Here is a 15,359-nt window from a genome sequence, read left to right on the forward strand (position 1 = left end):
AACAAAACAGCACAAAAATTAAAGGAGTATGATGCACTGATCAATCATGTATTTGGGCTGGGTTGATGCGGAGGATGAAATTTTTGTCGGTCACCTGCAAACAGGAATCCTTGCTTTCTGGTGTTTTCAGACAAACAAATCCCTCTGTACCAGCAAATAATATCTTTTATTGGAAGGTAACATTAGCTGTTACCTTTATCCAGTTACCTCCAGATAGCCTTTGTGTTAACGTGTGGTCCTCCTTGCAGAACTTGGATCCTAGACGGGGACTTTCCTGGCTGAACCATCTCAGATTTGGCTACCAGAAAGGGCACAGTGTGGGTGGTTCTTACTTGGAGTCCCCCTCACCAAGCTGAAATGCAAATCCTCCCCAGGAAGAGCTATGAGGGCCCTGAGATTCTGTCAAAAGTGTGCATTGTGCTCAAAATGTCTGGGCTCTTGCTCTGCTTCATCTCCCCTAGCTATAAGACAGCAGCTTTTTACAAATAAGGTCAAGTGGCCAGTGGTGCTGAAGAGAAGACATTAATTACTTTTTTCGGTAGAGATATCATAGCCATGGTACCATTTCTGAGAGTGCAAAGGAGGATCAGAAATAAATTAAGACAAAAGCCTGAGTGTGACCTGTGAGTAGTCTTCTTTTGAGTCAAGCATGTGAGGGATTTGTGGAGGGATATGCTCTGCCAAGGAAAAGAGAACAGTGGCATTGATCAGTCATGCCGCTGCTCCATCAAGGAGTTGGTAGAGGACTTGAATTTTGCTGGTCTGGAGCAGATAAATTGTGTTTTGACTTTTAAGCCTTATTTCTGTGAGAAGGGTCTTTGACTCAATGGCTGTCCCATAAGATGGGACTTGGTTGATTTTTCTGATGGGTATTGGTGCTGAATGACTGTGAAAAAGAAAATATTCCTGGAAGCATCCATCTTGGTGTCTCCTCATTGACAGTGCCAGCTCCACGAGGAGCGATTTCTGCATGACTGCCAGTGGCACCTGCACATCATTGCTGTGCTACAGTAAGATGACTGCAGATACGACCAGTGCTACATCACCTTTGAATGGTCTTACCAGTTACACAAAGCATAGAAATCTCACCACAGTTGTATTGACTATTCATTTACAGTCTCTTACTTAAAGCTGCTTTCATGCCTGGACTAGCAAAGTCCTGTTGAGCTCTGTATGCATTGCCTTAAGCACCATTTTAATGATCATTTTGATTTACATTACTAAATGGCTCTTGATTTGATCAAGTCAAATGGAGATATTTGCATAAGAGATGAGAGTTGATGAGGTTGTTCTCTAGCCGTGTTGAGAGAGATGTTGGATAAAACTGGAAACCACTAAGGTCTCCTGAAGGAAACTGTGAGTGTAGATCCCTGGTGGCAGTTTTAGACGGGAAGTGTCCTGCTAACAGAGGAGCACTGTAGTGCCTGTTGTATTGCACTCTCGTTCAGACCAGGCGTGCAAAGCTGGTGCTGGGACAGTGACAAGCAGTAATAGTGTAGGAAGCAGAACAGCAATTCCTTACTTTCTTTCCAGGACTGGCACTCGGACTGAGAGGAAAAGGAGAGGAGGCTGATGAACATGATGCTGCTTCTGCACAGTCAAAAGAGATGAAACCATCTTCCAGAGTAAAAGATTCAGCTTTTTGTTTAGGGAGTGACTGTGGTGACCTAAGCGCTGTATGAAAATGAACCAACCAACCAACTTGTTTTTACCTTTTCGTCATTATTTCTATTTAATATAATTAAACTGATTTTTCCCCTTGTCTACCTTTCTACGGTGGCTTAGCACAACTGAAGAGATGATGCAGGCTGGCCTTCCGAGGAACCCTGATGTAAAAATGTGGTTTTATGAATTAGTCAGCTTCACTTCACCCAAATGTCTATCCATTCTCTTTCATGGTTCAGTAGGTCTGTACAAGCCATCATTCATTGCTTGGAAACTATTGTTCAGCTAAAATGACACCTTTGGTCAACTGACATTTTGAAAATCCCTGCTTTATTTTTGTCTGTATTAATATTATTATCTTGTCCTTTCTCATCAGCAGATTTCAAAGCTCTCTCTCGGAAGACAAGTGGCATTGTCCAGTATAGGTCGGTACATGGTGAGGAAGGTTTGTTCCAGGTGGCAGAGAGGATGAAACCACTCATGTCATGGTGAGCTCCAGTCCTGAGCCTATCACTTAAAGGTGAGCTCCCCCTTGCACCCAATTCAGCAAGGCTGCTCAGAGCACAACTTTCAGCTCAGTTATTCATCCAGCACACACGTTGAGCAGCTGTAAGTATTACTGGGAGGAGTGGAAGAGGTTGTTTGGGCAGAGAAACAAGGACAATGTTCACTCTTGGCAGAGCTCTGGCTGCATCAGGCACCCTCTGCACCAAGTGCACGTGGACACAGGCTGCAGGGCACAAAGTGAGCAGTGATGTGAAGCACCTTTGAGATTTGTGTGGAAAAGGGGCTTTACACTAGCTCCATTTATGTCAATGCTGCACGGCCGCTGGGTGCGGCCCGTTAATTCCACACATGAGCAGACTCAGTGTCCTCCCCCACCACAGAGTGTGTGCCCAGAGATGGACCAGCCTGTGAGCTCTTAGCACTGGACTTATCTTATGGCTTGCTTTTTGCTTGCTGACCATTGGTTTGGCCAGGCCAGCACAGGCAGCCCTTCCTTGGGTCTGGAAAGCAAGTTTTCTTGAAAGAAGCCCTTTATTCTTGTTGACTAGAAGGATCACAGAGTTGAACCATGAAAAAAACCCTGCAGTGTGCTATCTGGCTTCCAGGTTAGTCTGTGTGCTTGGCTGATGAACAGCTCAGCAGTTCACACTGCCTGCGCCATCAGTGTCATGTCTGTGAGGACAATGTTGGGTGTTATTTGGTTCAGTGCCATCTGTGAGGCTTTGCAACACCTGGCACTTGCAATTTGTCTTCCTCATCCTTTTCAAAATAGGTAATGGATGGTTTAACCCACCCCTTGCAGCGGTTGGTGTGTGTTTGGTTTTTTTTCTCAACTGATCTACTCAATGGATTGTAAGGTTTTGAGTAGTAAAAATTTAGTCTTTTTCTTGGGAAGGAAGACACTTTCTCACCACAAGTAATGTCTTCCACAACTGTTCTCATTACCTGTATTAATGCAGATTGTTGATTGTCAGTCTCAGCAAACTGCTGATGGTAACACATTCCCAAAATTAATTATGACGGATATGTGTGCACGAGTGTTTAAGTGTGCTGCTTTTTATTTTACATCTTGTTTCACAAGAGAGGTCTCACCGAGGTGAGCTTCCAGTTAAATTTCTTATTTAGTGTGGTGAGAACAATTGCACAACGATGTTTTTACGTTTCTTCTTCTTTCCTTCATGTTCCAGATCTCTGATTAATATCGCGTAGATCTGTGAGTGGCTACTGGAGCGTCAGAGTCTTTGCATTTTGCTCTGTTATCAAATGCTAGGATACTTTGTGTGGTTTCTAAGTTGTGACAGACTGTTTCTACTCAGTCTCTGGTTTTATATTATTTTGTTTTGCTAGATACATCTCCAGTGAATGAAAATTGAGTCTTGGGGTTAAGTACTTTTGGAATAAAGAATATTCACTGTAAAAGCTACACTTTTAATCAAGATACTTCAAATTTATTCACACGTGCTGGAAAAGAAGTTTTTAAAAACATTTTTATTCAAAAATATTTTAAACATTTTCTATGTTGATTAAAATACATCATTGCTATCCCGAATTACAGTGATAAAGTAATTCAAAATCCCTAAATATGCACCTACACATGGGCAGATATGACAGCTCGGATACCTAAGAGAAAACATGTCTATAAGACAAGGTAATGCAGTTGCTTTGCGTCTTTGTGCACATAAAGAATATATTTTTTTGTCCTTTCTCTTAATGACAGAGTATCCTCTCCCTGAGATGAAACATTGAACAGTAGCAGGCACTGTTAAAAGCTTGCTAAGAGTCAGAGCAAACTCCTGCACAGATCAACTGTATAATAAAAAAATATTATAATAGCCATCCTTCTTGAATAAATGAAGGTGTTTTCCAAATGCACGTGCTGATGACAGGCAGCTGCCTCTCTGCTGACCCCCCCATTCAGGCCAATCTCTGTCTTGACGCTGGTGAAAAAGAAGCAGGATGGCACAGGGCTTTGCGGAGAGCTGAGGCTGCTCTTGCATCTGCCAGCGACTTGTAATCGCAGCCGATAAAACCTGCATGTGCATCTCCCACCTTTCACATCTAGGACACCTTCTGAAACTCTGGAGGCAGAAATCAAAGCTGAAGTAATTATTTGGCACTGGCTCGTGGTTAAACATATGTGCATTTGCTTAGCTTTTCAAAGTTCCCGCTTTTGTCAGTTTGCTGGCCGGCAAGTTCAGTGGTTGGTCTGAAACACATCACAGAGCATCTTGATCCCCCGTGGATTGTGTGTGGAAAGAACTGGTAGATTCTGTGTGGTAAGTGATGTGAACCCCGCACCACTTGCAAACATCTCCAGGTAACCACCAGTTCTTAAAAAGCATCTTCAGGTACTTCTTAAATTTTTCCCCCATGAAGAAGTAGATGACTGGATTGAGGCAACAGTGGAAAAGGCCAAGGATTTCCGTCACCTGGAAAGCATAGTCCAGATTCCTGCTCACTTGACAGTCCCTAATGATTCCTGTAGTTTCCAACAATTGTAAGAAAATAACAATGTTGTAGGGGGTCCAAAAGAAGAAAAACACAATCATGACAACGAAGATCATCTTCACAGCCTTATTCTTTTTCTCGTTTCTGCAGTGAACTAATGTTTTAATGATCATGGAGTAGCAAAATGTCATAACTATTAGAGGGAGTAGGAGCCCTAAAATGTTGATTTCCAAAGTGGAAAAAAGTTTCCATGTTGTGAAGTTGCTTGGATATCTCAGCTTGCAGGTAGTAAAATTACGTTCATTGAAAGATTCTCTGAATACAAGTTCTGGAACTGAGGCTGAAAGAGCTATTAGCCATACAACAAGGCTAGTAGTCAGGCCATGAAAGGCAGTCCTTGCCTTCAGGGAAAACACTGCACGAACAATTGCCAGGTATCTGTCTATGCTCATAAGCATAATAAAAAATATCCCACTGTAAAACCCAACCAGGTAGATCCATGAAATGATTTTACACCAGGAAGTTCCAAAAACCCATTGGTCTACTGTGAAATAAGACCAGAATGGCAAGGATAAAACAAAGAGCAAATCTGAGATGGCGAGGTTTAGCAGGTAAACGTCAGTCATGCTCTTCAGCCTCTTGTATTTGAAGAGGACTACAATGACCAGAATGTTTCCCATCAGCCCGATCAGGAACACCAGGGTGTACAGAACAGGTAGGAAGGAGGCGGCAAACCTCTTGACGCTTTCCTTACTGCATGGTTTTGGAGCATCGTTATAGTTTTCGTAATAGTCATATAAGGTTGAGCTTTCGACTTCAAAGGACTCTGTACTTGAAGAACTCATGTTTTTTCCCCAGTTCCTGAGAAAGAAAGAGTATAAAAATGTCAGTGGCTTTCAGTGCATGAAGACCAACTGTGTGGTTACTCTGCAAGCCTGAATCACTAGCGATGACTGACTTGCATTTTCAGCACACTGTTCATTACAGGTTCTTAAACACTATGTAAGCATTATGGGACGCATATGCACACGTGCAAAATGTACTGTGCTTCACATGCATGTCTTTAGTCCTTCCAACACTGTGCAACTTGGATGTCAAGCACAAAGAACACTGTTCAAATGGCAGAGAGGAAAGCAAATAGGAATGGTCCACAGACAGTAAATCAGAGAGGGATAAATCCTATGTGAGATAAAGTAAAAAGCAACACCACTATTCATGGCAGTTCAGGACTTCAGCCACCTTTCCAATCAGGCAAGCATCAACATAAGACAGTAACAAAAACACATCAGACTCTTCTTTCTAATGAAATTACACTGACTGAAAGCTGACGTGAGTTTTCAGTAAGTGCTGTCTTTGGTGGCTAAATGAATAACAGGAATTTGCCATTTTCGTATGTATGTTCTTTTCTAACAGGCAGAGGCAGAGTTTTAAGCAGTGTTACTTCAAGGTAAGTGACTTGGACACACTGCAAATATATTGTTGATGTATTACTCTGTGTGCTATTCACATCACAGCATGCATCATTTTTTATCCTAGAATACCAGAATTTTTCTAAGCCTGAGTTATGTCCTTCCCCTTTGTCTTTTTTCTTTTTTTTTTTCTTTTTTCTTCTTTATGAATGAACAGCAGAAAAAAAAAGGAGCATCATTGCTTTATTTGTCTTTGCAGTGTATGTTGCTGCTGAATAATGACAAATATTGACTATCATTGACCTGACCCCTGCTGTGTGTAGTCCCAGGCATGATACCTCTCCAGCCTACAGTTCTGTTGTACATGAAGAGGAGATTAATCTGAATTACAAGGCACGGGGACAAAAGTGTTTGATGCCGATGGTCTAGGGATGACAGCTTTGCAACAACTGCACATACCTGACTCACACCTAGACACACCTGAATCTAATCTAGGTTGAGCATAATACACTTAAATATTTAAAGCTAAAAACATATGCTCACATAACATGCATACACCCACTTCTGATGATTCAAGAGTTCTTAAAACTACTTTAAAAATTACCTGAGCACCAACAAAAAGTAAATTAAAAAAGCATTACAGTCATACACATGATGAGTGTATATGATATACAGTTGTTTCAGCAACTGCATTTTGTGACTTTTACCTTTTCTTCTCCTTTCTTCTCAGCTAATGTGAAGAAGCTTCTTCGCTTTCAGGGTGCAGAATCACTTGCTTCTCACCAGGTAGCTCTGTCGGGGAGGTGCTGCCTACACAGCGATATCCAACAGCTGCAAAAAAGCAGATGTCACTAGGTAGCTGTGTCTCTTAACGGAAACTTCGTACTTCCTTACAGATTTTATCACAAGTGCTTCTCTCCTCAGTGCTCATCAGAGATATGGTCCCTTAAACTCAGAAACAGAATTATACACATCTTATAATGTGTAAGGAAACGCAAAGTTTCCACTGAGAACCTGATTACTGAGTTAAAGCGGCTTCGCCTTACCCAATAATCATTAAAAGTAGATGTCACTAAGCAGCTCTCATTCAACAGAAACCTTGTCCTTTCTTATGGCTTGTAAAATGTATCTTAATCTCAGAAATAAATAATCACAGGATCATCTATAGTGAGCACAGAGGAGGAAGGTACTTGGGTGTGTGGGAGGTGTGTTTCTAGTCCGTCTCTGCCAGATAACTAATTTTGCAAGTTACACTACGTAATTGTAGAAGAAAAGAGTTACATAGATTTAGTGTAGGGATGGCTCCTTTTATTCATTGTTCTTCGATCTTCCTAACTCTTACCTTGCTAAGAAAATAAATGAAGGCATGTTAATTCACTCTACATTTTTGCTTGATGCCTCCCATAAGGGGGTTTAAAATACAGCAAATCTACCTCATACCACTGACCTGGCACAAATGATAATAGTGGTCAAAATAGAAAATAAGAAGTAGGATGTGCGCATGAGTGTGTGGTGTAAGGGCAGAGGGTGCGGAGGTTTACCATGGTTCTTATCACAGCAGGAAGCTCAGCAGCTTCTATGAGTTTCTCCTGAGAGTGTGGTGGGCCCTATCTGTCTTTTGGGGGATCCTGGGAAGAGGGAAGAAAGCACAGAGGATGTGTGCTAGTCAAATGGGATGGTTTTGAGTCCTGCCAGCAGAACAGCTGTGCCAACAGCTGGCAAGTGCTGTTCTCCTCTCTGTCCCAAAAAAGTCACTCAAGCAGAAGTAAGAGCCATTTCTCAACAGGAGAGGCTGCTTGCTTGTTAGCAAGAGAAACTGAAGAGTCACAGTGAGAAGCAGAAACAAGAAAGCTACGGGCGGTGGTTAGGAGGGTAGGAAGGATAATAATTCCCAGTCCAAGAGAAGTGATAGGTCTTCTAGTTCAGCATCTTGTATTATTCCAGACACAGGTATAGCTTTTTTTTTTTCAGTTATCCTATTTGCTGCTTTCCTATATGCCTCTAACATTGTTACTTTGCCCAATAACTTACATTTGGCTGAACTTTTTCTTCCAGAAAAGCTTGATGTGAGGACAGCGTGAGATGTGGGATCTGCTGGTTTCATGTTTTGCTGGAATAAAGTAGTCGTATGTGAAGTAGCTCCTCAGCCGTCTTTCATGACCTGCATCTGTGGACATTTTTAAATCTGTCACTGGGAGATGTTCCTCTGGTGCAGGTTATTGCTCTGCATATCATGTATACCTTCTCTTCAGTTTACTAGCAGTCCTTTGAAGATGTGAACACCAGATGAGCAGGTAACACTGTGGTACCAGTTTCATCAACTCTGCTCACACAAACTAGAAGCTGTTCCTCTTGCTGCTCTTTTTTCCACTTAAGAGTCACATCTGTTCTCTGACATGTTGTTGCACTAGGGGCATAAGTTCAGGTCTTCACCCACAATAACAACAACATAAAATCTTTCTTTAAGCACCTGCTTTTCAGGAAAAAGCAGCGCACCTCTTGCTCTGTAGACGTTGTTCTTTCTTACTTTTGCCTGTGATGCTCGTGCCTCAATAAACCACCATGCATCTGCATGCTGTCTCCTGCCCACTCATTACTTTCTATTCCATCAAAGTAGGTGTCTTCCTTGAATTTAATCAGTGGTGATTTTTCTTGGTTTCCAGATGAAGTAGTGAATAGAATTGAATCCAGATACAATCTATCTTCTAGCATGTAAGAACCTTTCTTGTTTAAGGGATGATTTCCCACTACCAGGAACCCTTCGAGGTCTGTCAACCTGTCCTTAGCACAGATGCAACGCTTCAAATATGCTTCTGATATTTCCATCCTAATGTTACCAGGGAACAAGTCTGCAGCCTTATGAATACCAGTTTCGCCTGATTCATATGGTACTGACCTGAAGAAAGGACCTATCTGGCCTATTGTCTTCTGCCCAGTCCTTCTTTGGAAGAAAGACTTTCACGTAGCAACTGCTTCCTAAGCAGCTTTCTGTACCTGCTCGCTGCCTTGTATGGAAGGCTGGGCTGCTGCCACCACAGGAGTAGTGCAGCAAAGGCTTCTTGTTAGGGCAGGCGTGTGTGGCTGTGGTGAGGTGAGGGAAAATGGCTGGACCACAGCATCTCGCAAAGTAGCAGTTGTGTTGCTGAAGCCTGCCACACCAATGCATTTCATGCCATGTCAGCACACGAGGTCTTTGTAAGGAGACTTTGAACAAGAGCGTGTCTGCAAAAAGAGGAATGCTCAGCCACAAGAAGAGAGAAGAATGGTTGTGGCTACAGATGATGAAAACTTAGGATATGTGAGCTCCAGAAAATGAAGCTAAAAAAAAAAAATATGCCAGTTCATGAAAAGCAAGAGGATAAAAATGAACCCTGAAACACCTTCTGATGGCCTACAAATGAAAAGAGTCCCTGGGAGAGCCTGTGAAGAAAACTGCAGGGAAGACCAAAAAAATAATAAGAAATCTCTGAGCAAATGAGATGCTGCAGAAAATGGATGAAAGGTGGTGTGAGTGAAGGTCCTGCAATGACTTAAAGAGAAAAAGAGTGAAAGGGACTTAGTGTAACTTTAGTCCGTCGTGGAAGAACTCTGAAGTTCCCATGTAACATGACAGGTTTTTTTCTCTCAGCTCCTCCTCAGAGAAGAACCTAGCAGAGAATATCAAAAGGGGGATGGCAGGAGACAGCGAGGTTGAGAGGAAAGCAGGAAAGGACCTCAATGAGATGTAGAGGATGTTGCTGTAAAACTCACAGACTGCCAAAGGAGAGGGAAAAGAAAGAACTCTTACCTCTTTACTAGATGGTAACAGGTATATGGCACTGACCACATAAATCACAAGAGTGCAGAGAAGTGGACCAAACCTGATTAGTCTGACTGGGAGGAGATTAACCTTTTATATGGGATGGGGAAGGGGGGGAACATAAAAACCCACAGAAAGGAACTTAATAGAAGTAAAAAGCAGAACAACCCAAACCATTAAAACCTTACTTCTTGCAAAAGATTATTTCAACCACTCCTACCTTTTACAGAAAGTCTTATCATTAACTTGCCATTTTACAGGATGCATGAGAGTCTTGCCCAAGGAAGGACTGGAGATACACATTTATCCAAATCACTGGCTGGGCTGTGAGATACTCACCAATGATATACCACTGCATCACCCATTCCCTCTGAAATCAGTGTTGGCCATGGATAGATAATTCTGAGGTGTTTATTAGAGAAATCCCCATCTGGAAGAGACTGCCTCAGGGGGGAGGCAGATAATGGTAGCTAAAGATAGCCAACTATTGCAAAAATCAGTATTTTGACTGATTGCGTGGATCAGCGCAGGATCCAGGTCACCAGAGTCACAGCTGGACAAGTGATCACCTTTCTCAAAAAGCTGTCCTCTCCATCAGGCCCCCAACCCCTTCTTGTGTGGTCAGGCCTCGTGCAGTTCTTCTTTTGCAATTCGAGTGAACTTGAATCACAGTTCATACATCTGTAGTTCCAATCTTTGCTTGTTAGCGAAGTGGTCGTGCCATTGTGCAGTTCTCTTCCTCGTAATTTTTAGTTTATTGTAAATTCCCCATGCATAAGTAAAACTTCAGCAACCTGACAGAGAAACAAAAAAAGGAAAATGGATTAATTTCCTAGTTTTAGAGACAACCACTGTCTGCACTGTTATCTCAGGTAATTCACTCATAATTTACCTCAGCCTTTTTGAACATGCAAATTCCCTTTGACTACCACAACTGCTTGTGCTGACAAGCAAAAGATTTAAGCCTCAAACATATTTTCCTTGCTCAACAATATTGAGTTGCAGTTCTCCACAATTTTTTTTCTTTCAGTGGTCCAGTCCTATGTATTCTGCTCTTTGTGTCCTCTGGCAATTCTGTGAATGGTATCTGCCTTCATTATCCTCAGCTTAATTTGCTTTCTTTCCATTCTCTGTGCTTGCAAAGCTGCTATATTCAGAACTCCTCATAAAGAAGAACTGAAACTTCAAACCTCAAACATGTCAGACACAGTTATTTCGTATGCTAAATTTTACTTAAAATAAAAAACCACTGACAAAAAACACATGAGTTGTATTCTTCTTAATGTGAAATGACATCATGAGGACATTTCTTTGTCTCGTTCAGTGATCTGTCAAATGTTCCCAAGTTGTTTCTACAGGAAGATGACAAATTTGAGTTGTTTCCACTCTGAGGAACCATTGATAGCTGAGATATAATTTTTCTTTTTTAAGTTCCCAGCCATCACCTAACCATCACTATGATGTCTCTGCTAAAGGCTGGCCTCTCTGAAGAAAAACATAGGTAAGGCAGTGATGGATAGCAGAGGTCCCCTCATGCCAGCTTGTCTCACGTTTATTGCAAGTGTAGATACAGAGGAATTATGGGATTCTGGCATAAAGTCTTTGGTTTCTGTTTAGTTTGTGGTAGCACCTCTAAGTCTCAAATGTTGTAGTTGTTGGTAGTTTTCAAAAGCTTATTAAATGACTGGTGGCCTTATTCTAAACATCTACACAACAAATATCTTCACAGTCTCTCCTGCAACGTTCCTCAGATGGCAGTTGTAATGGAAAGGAAGCTAGTTAGAAAACCCAAAGTTTTGCAGAGGATCAAGACTGAGAGGGAACCTGTACTTGCTCTTATCAATTACTAATCTTTCTATGTTTGCTAAGACCCAGGAACACTGTCATCACGAGGTAAAAGCTGTTTCACTGCAAGTCCTTTCCAAGACAAGCTGTACAGACAACTTACGTAATATTCAGTTTACTTTTAGTAGAAGGGGAAACCACTCAGGGCACTGAAATAAAACTGCAAGAGCAAGAATAAAAGGTTTTCACTGGGGAATTTCTCTGTTCTTTGTAGTTCCCAAGATATTTTGATACGTTTTTTGAATTGCTGGTGAACTCCAGTGTCCTACTTTACCATGTATGACTTTAAAGTCTGAGTTTAATAATACCACCCTCTGGTGGAACTGCAAAGAAAGCATTGACACTAAAGATGGGCACAAGAAATGATGGAGCGAGCTTGGGGCGGAGGGTCCTGCATGAGCAAGGATGGTTACAGGGACAATGAGAAGTTATGGTGCTGTTATCCTTGTGAAAAACGTTGTGTGCCACTGCCTACATTTGCCTTTTCTGAATCTGACCTGATCTGTAAATTCTGGCCTGTGCATTGAGTGTTGTCTTCATAGTAGCTTATGTTTTGTCCTTCCCTTGCACTGTAGCCTCCTGAAAAGTGACCTACAAGGAGGACAGATCCAAGAAGAAGGAACTGAACAAGAAACCAAGGGATGGTAAGCCTTAATGATTCCAACGAGAGCTCCTTCAGAAAAATTGGCTATCAGCAGTACAAAGATACTTGTATCCTAAGATAGGACCCCAAGGGGAAGAGGGGCTCTGAAGCTAATTGGGGGTTCTGACTGGGTCAAATGACCATCTTTAATACTGCCATATACAAAACAGACAAACCCAGCTTTTACCTTCCTCAGACACCTTCCTTCTAAGGCAAAGAAAATGTGTTGGTGAAGCTCCTTCATCTACTAATACATATGGATGTCTAGTAAGACATCCATAGGAAGCGTTGAAGAAGTGATTCTTGTGCATGCTTACCCAATTCATCATCCCTGGGTGGTTTTAGGTCATTAGGAACTATTGCTTGAGGCCCTTCCAGTGGGAAATGCTCCCCATTTCCATGTGCTCCAAGTTGGGGTCTGTGTTGCTCAGCAATTGCCTGGAGTAAAGGGAATGACAAAGGTGGTGCAAAAAACTGCTCCAGGTGCCTCTTAGACATACCATGTCCTTCAAATTTGCTCCTACCTGGTTGGACCCCAGAAAAATAAGTGGAACTGCAGGGTTTCAAACACGTCTTACACGTAAGGAACTGTGCTGGTGAAGCGCATGGGAATTTGCACATAGAAATAGCAGCGTGTGTCTGGCACTAGAGGGAACTATCTTGACAGCAGATGCCTGGAGCCATCTTCTGTTCTGCTTCATCAGCTTCTTTGGTGTCCTCTAACGTGCCTTGCAAATTATGGCCATTGTGAACTGTGCAGCCATTCCTTTGTGCCATGGTGCTGCTGCGTTTAATTTTAATGTGGCAAATGTAGCATTTATGGGCCAAATGCAAACTTCTTGTGGAGGAAATGCAGCTTCTTTCAGTTGCCTGCATATCCTGACATACAGGTCTATATGTAGCCGGACTGTTGGGCTGCAGCTGAATATGGAGCAGTGACAAATGCATGAAACTTATCAGAGACTTAAAATCTGTGTGGGGTGGAAAACAGACTGCTCCAGTTACAGCTGCAGTTGGCAAGTGGGTAACAACATAGTGAAGAAGCTGTGCCTGTAGTTCTTGCTTCTGTTCCCTATCCCATTCCCTAACCTCTGCCTTCAGTGATGTAAAGTTCATGTGCTGCTTCCTACTGACTGAAGGATCACAGCTGGAAATCTGGTGAATACAAACTGTTATTCACAAGCAGTTATGGTTGTGAATGGTTAAAAAAATGGTTATTTTGCCTATATACACTGGGAGCTGTCTTACAGTATTTCTTTAGGGAGAGGAATATAAAATACAGTATATTAGCTACTGATATTTGTGTATTGAATATTAGTGCAACGAACAAAATTATAGAGGAGAAGCTAGTGGATATTTTTTCCGCTTTAAAAACAGTGCATTAATACTAACACTGCAAAATGCAAGTCTTGAGGTTTGGGTGTGTATGTGTTGAAAACCAAACTTTTACAGTAGTTACCAAGTAAATTAGGAAGTTCTTAGTAACAATGGCAGCAGAATTATTACCACCTTCAACAGAAGCTGCATGTATGTGACATGTCTGAAGCCATCCTTTAATAGATATAAATTGTTCTTAATTTTAGCTTCAATTACCGAATTTGAATTTCAAAATATTAACTCTGGATTCACAGGTTTACATTAGAGTTCTGGGTATCTTACAGACTTAATAAACTGAAGTGCAAACAATGAATCTTTGAGCAGGACTGGGTAAGTCCTTAATACAGATAACATTTTGTTCGCTATGAAAATGTGTCCATTTAGGAAGTGGTATGTAAATGGCCTTAGATAAAGCACAACCCCATGCATGGGCAGAAGAAGAGTGTTACCAGCTAGGAGCTGCAAAAGCAAAGGTGGGCAGAGATACTGCAACTTCTAGAATTTTAATTTGACAAGAATAAAGCTGGTAACTGATTTTTTTGTTGTTGTTTTTTTTTAAACTCTTCTATGTTTGGGACTTGCCTGGATGCGACTTGTTGGCAACAGTGCTAGGCCACGAGTTTTGTACTACCTGTGAGATCTCAGTGAAGGACCTCGCAGAAGTGATAAAGTGAAAATGACCGAACTGAACCCGTAACCAGTGCATCTATAAATAGTTTAACTGTGAGATTTAACCTTAAAACTTCAGACAACCCTGAACCAGGACTTCAGGTCCACTCCCAGCAAATTCTAAATCCAAAGGAAATCTGTGGCTAGCAACATCTTCTGTTGCCAGCACTGAAAACTACAGCTTTCACTGCTGAGAGATTTCCTGCTCAGTGTGATGCTCTGACTGTCAGCATTTCTAAGTTTTTTGTACAAGTTAAAAACCCCAAGAGGTCAATGAAAAAAAACGCAAAGCAGCCATGCATGGCTTAAAAATGAAGAAACATAGCTCCTATGATTTTGGGACTGTAATGTGATATTTGAATGAGAGGGATTTGCAGTGGTGCAGAAGATACTGATGTCTGTGTATCTCGCTGCAAACTGTTTGGCTAAATATGTGTCTTGCTCATTCTATTTATAAGTAGAACAGGAATTATATAGTTATGAACTTGCTGAGACAAATTGAATTCAGGTTTTATTAGTTCCTCAAACTGTAACCCAGCTGGGAAAAGATTGATGTTGTGTCAGTGTGATTCTCAAAGAGGAAAAAATTTGAAAAAATAAGATGCAAAGATAGCTCACCATCCCTCAAAACCCCGAAGCCCAATCCCTCCACCAAACCCAGAGACTTCCTGACCTTTTGCACAACCAAATGCTATTCAATGTACAGATGCGTACAAGTGTGTGTGTGTGTGTGCGCATTTTCATGTGTAAGTTGTAACTTGCTAAGTAAACAAGGGTCTATCCTTAATTTCAGGTGGATGGAAAGGTTTTATCCCATACTGAGAGGCTGGTTTACTTTCTCATGTGTAATGGGTAGGAACTGGATGTTGCTAGTCCTTTGGTATACATTGATCCATTCGAAGGATATATGCAGCATTAGTGCCGTACATAGAAAAGTGTACGTTTTAAACTAGCTGGGCAGTTAGAAAGCACCAGTTTCCTGCTGCAGAGATTTTGA

At 41.7% G+C, this 15,359-nt stretch overlaps 1 protein-coding gene and 1 long non-coding RNA gene across 2 annotated transcripts; one reads left to right on the forward strand and one right to left on the reverse strand.

The window, feature by feature from the left end:
• Positions 1-4,246: 4,246 nt before the first annotated feature.
• On the reverse strand, positions 4,247-5,477 carry CCR4 (C-C motif chemokine receptor 4). The gene has a single exon (XM_065831526.2). It carries the CDS (start codon positions 5,463-5,465, stop codon positions 4,389-4,391), a length of 1,077 nt encoding a protein of 358 aa, XP_065687598.1. The 5' UTR covers positions 5,466-5,477; the 3' UTR covers positions 4,247-4,388.
• Positions 5,478-6,226: 749 nt separating this feature from the next.
• Positions 6,227-12,315, forward strand: LOC139827258 (uncharacterized). The gene is made up of 4 exons (XR_011737697.1): positions 6,227-6,884; positions 8,085-8,323; positions 11,260-11,329; positions 12,249-12,315. It is a non-coding gene; the product is annotated as an uncharacterized lncRNA (long non-coding RNA).
• Positions 12,316-15,359: the final 3,044 nt, after the last annotated feature.

Source organism: Patagioenas fasciata, chromosome 2 (assembly GCF_037038585.1).
Source record: "Patagioenas fasciata isolate bPatFas1 chromosome 2, bPatFas1.hap1, whole genome shotgun sequence".
NCBI classification, from domain to species: domain Eukaryota; kingdom Metazoa; phylum Chordata; class Aves; order Columbiformes; family Columbidae; genus Patagioenas; species Patagioenas fasciata.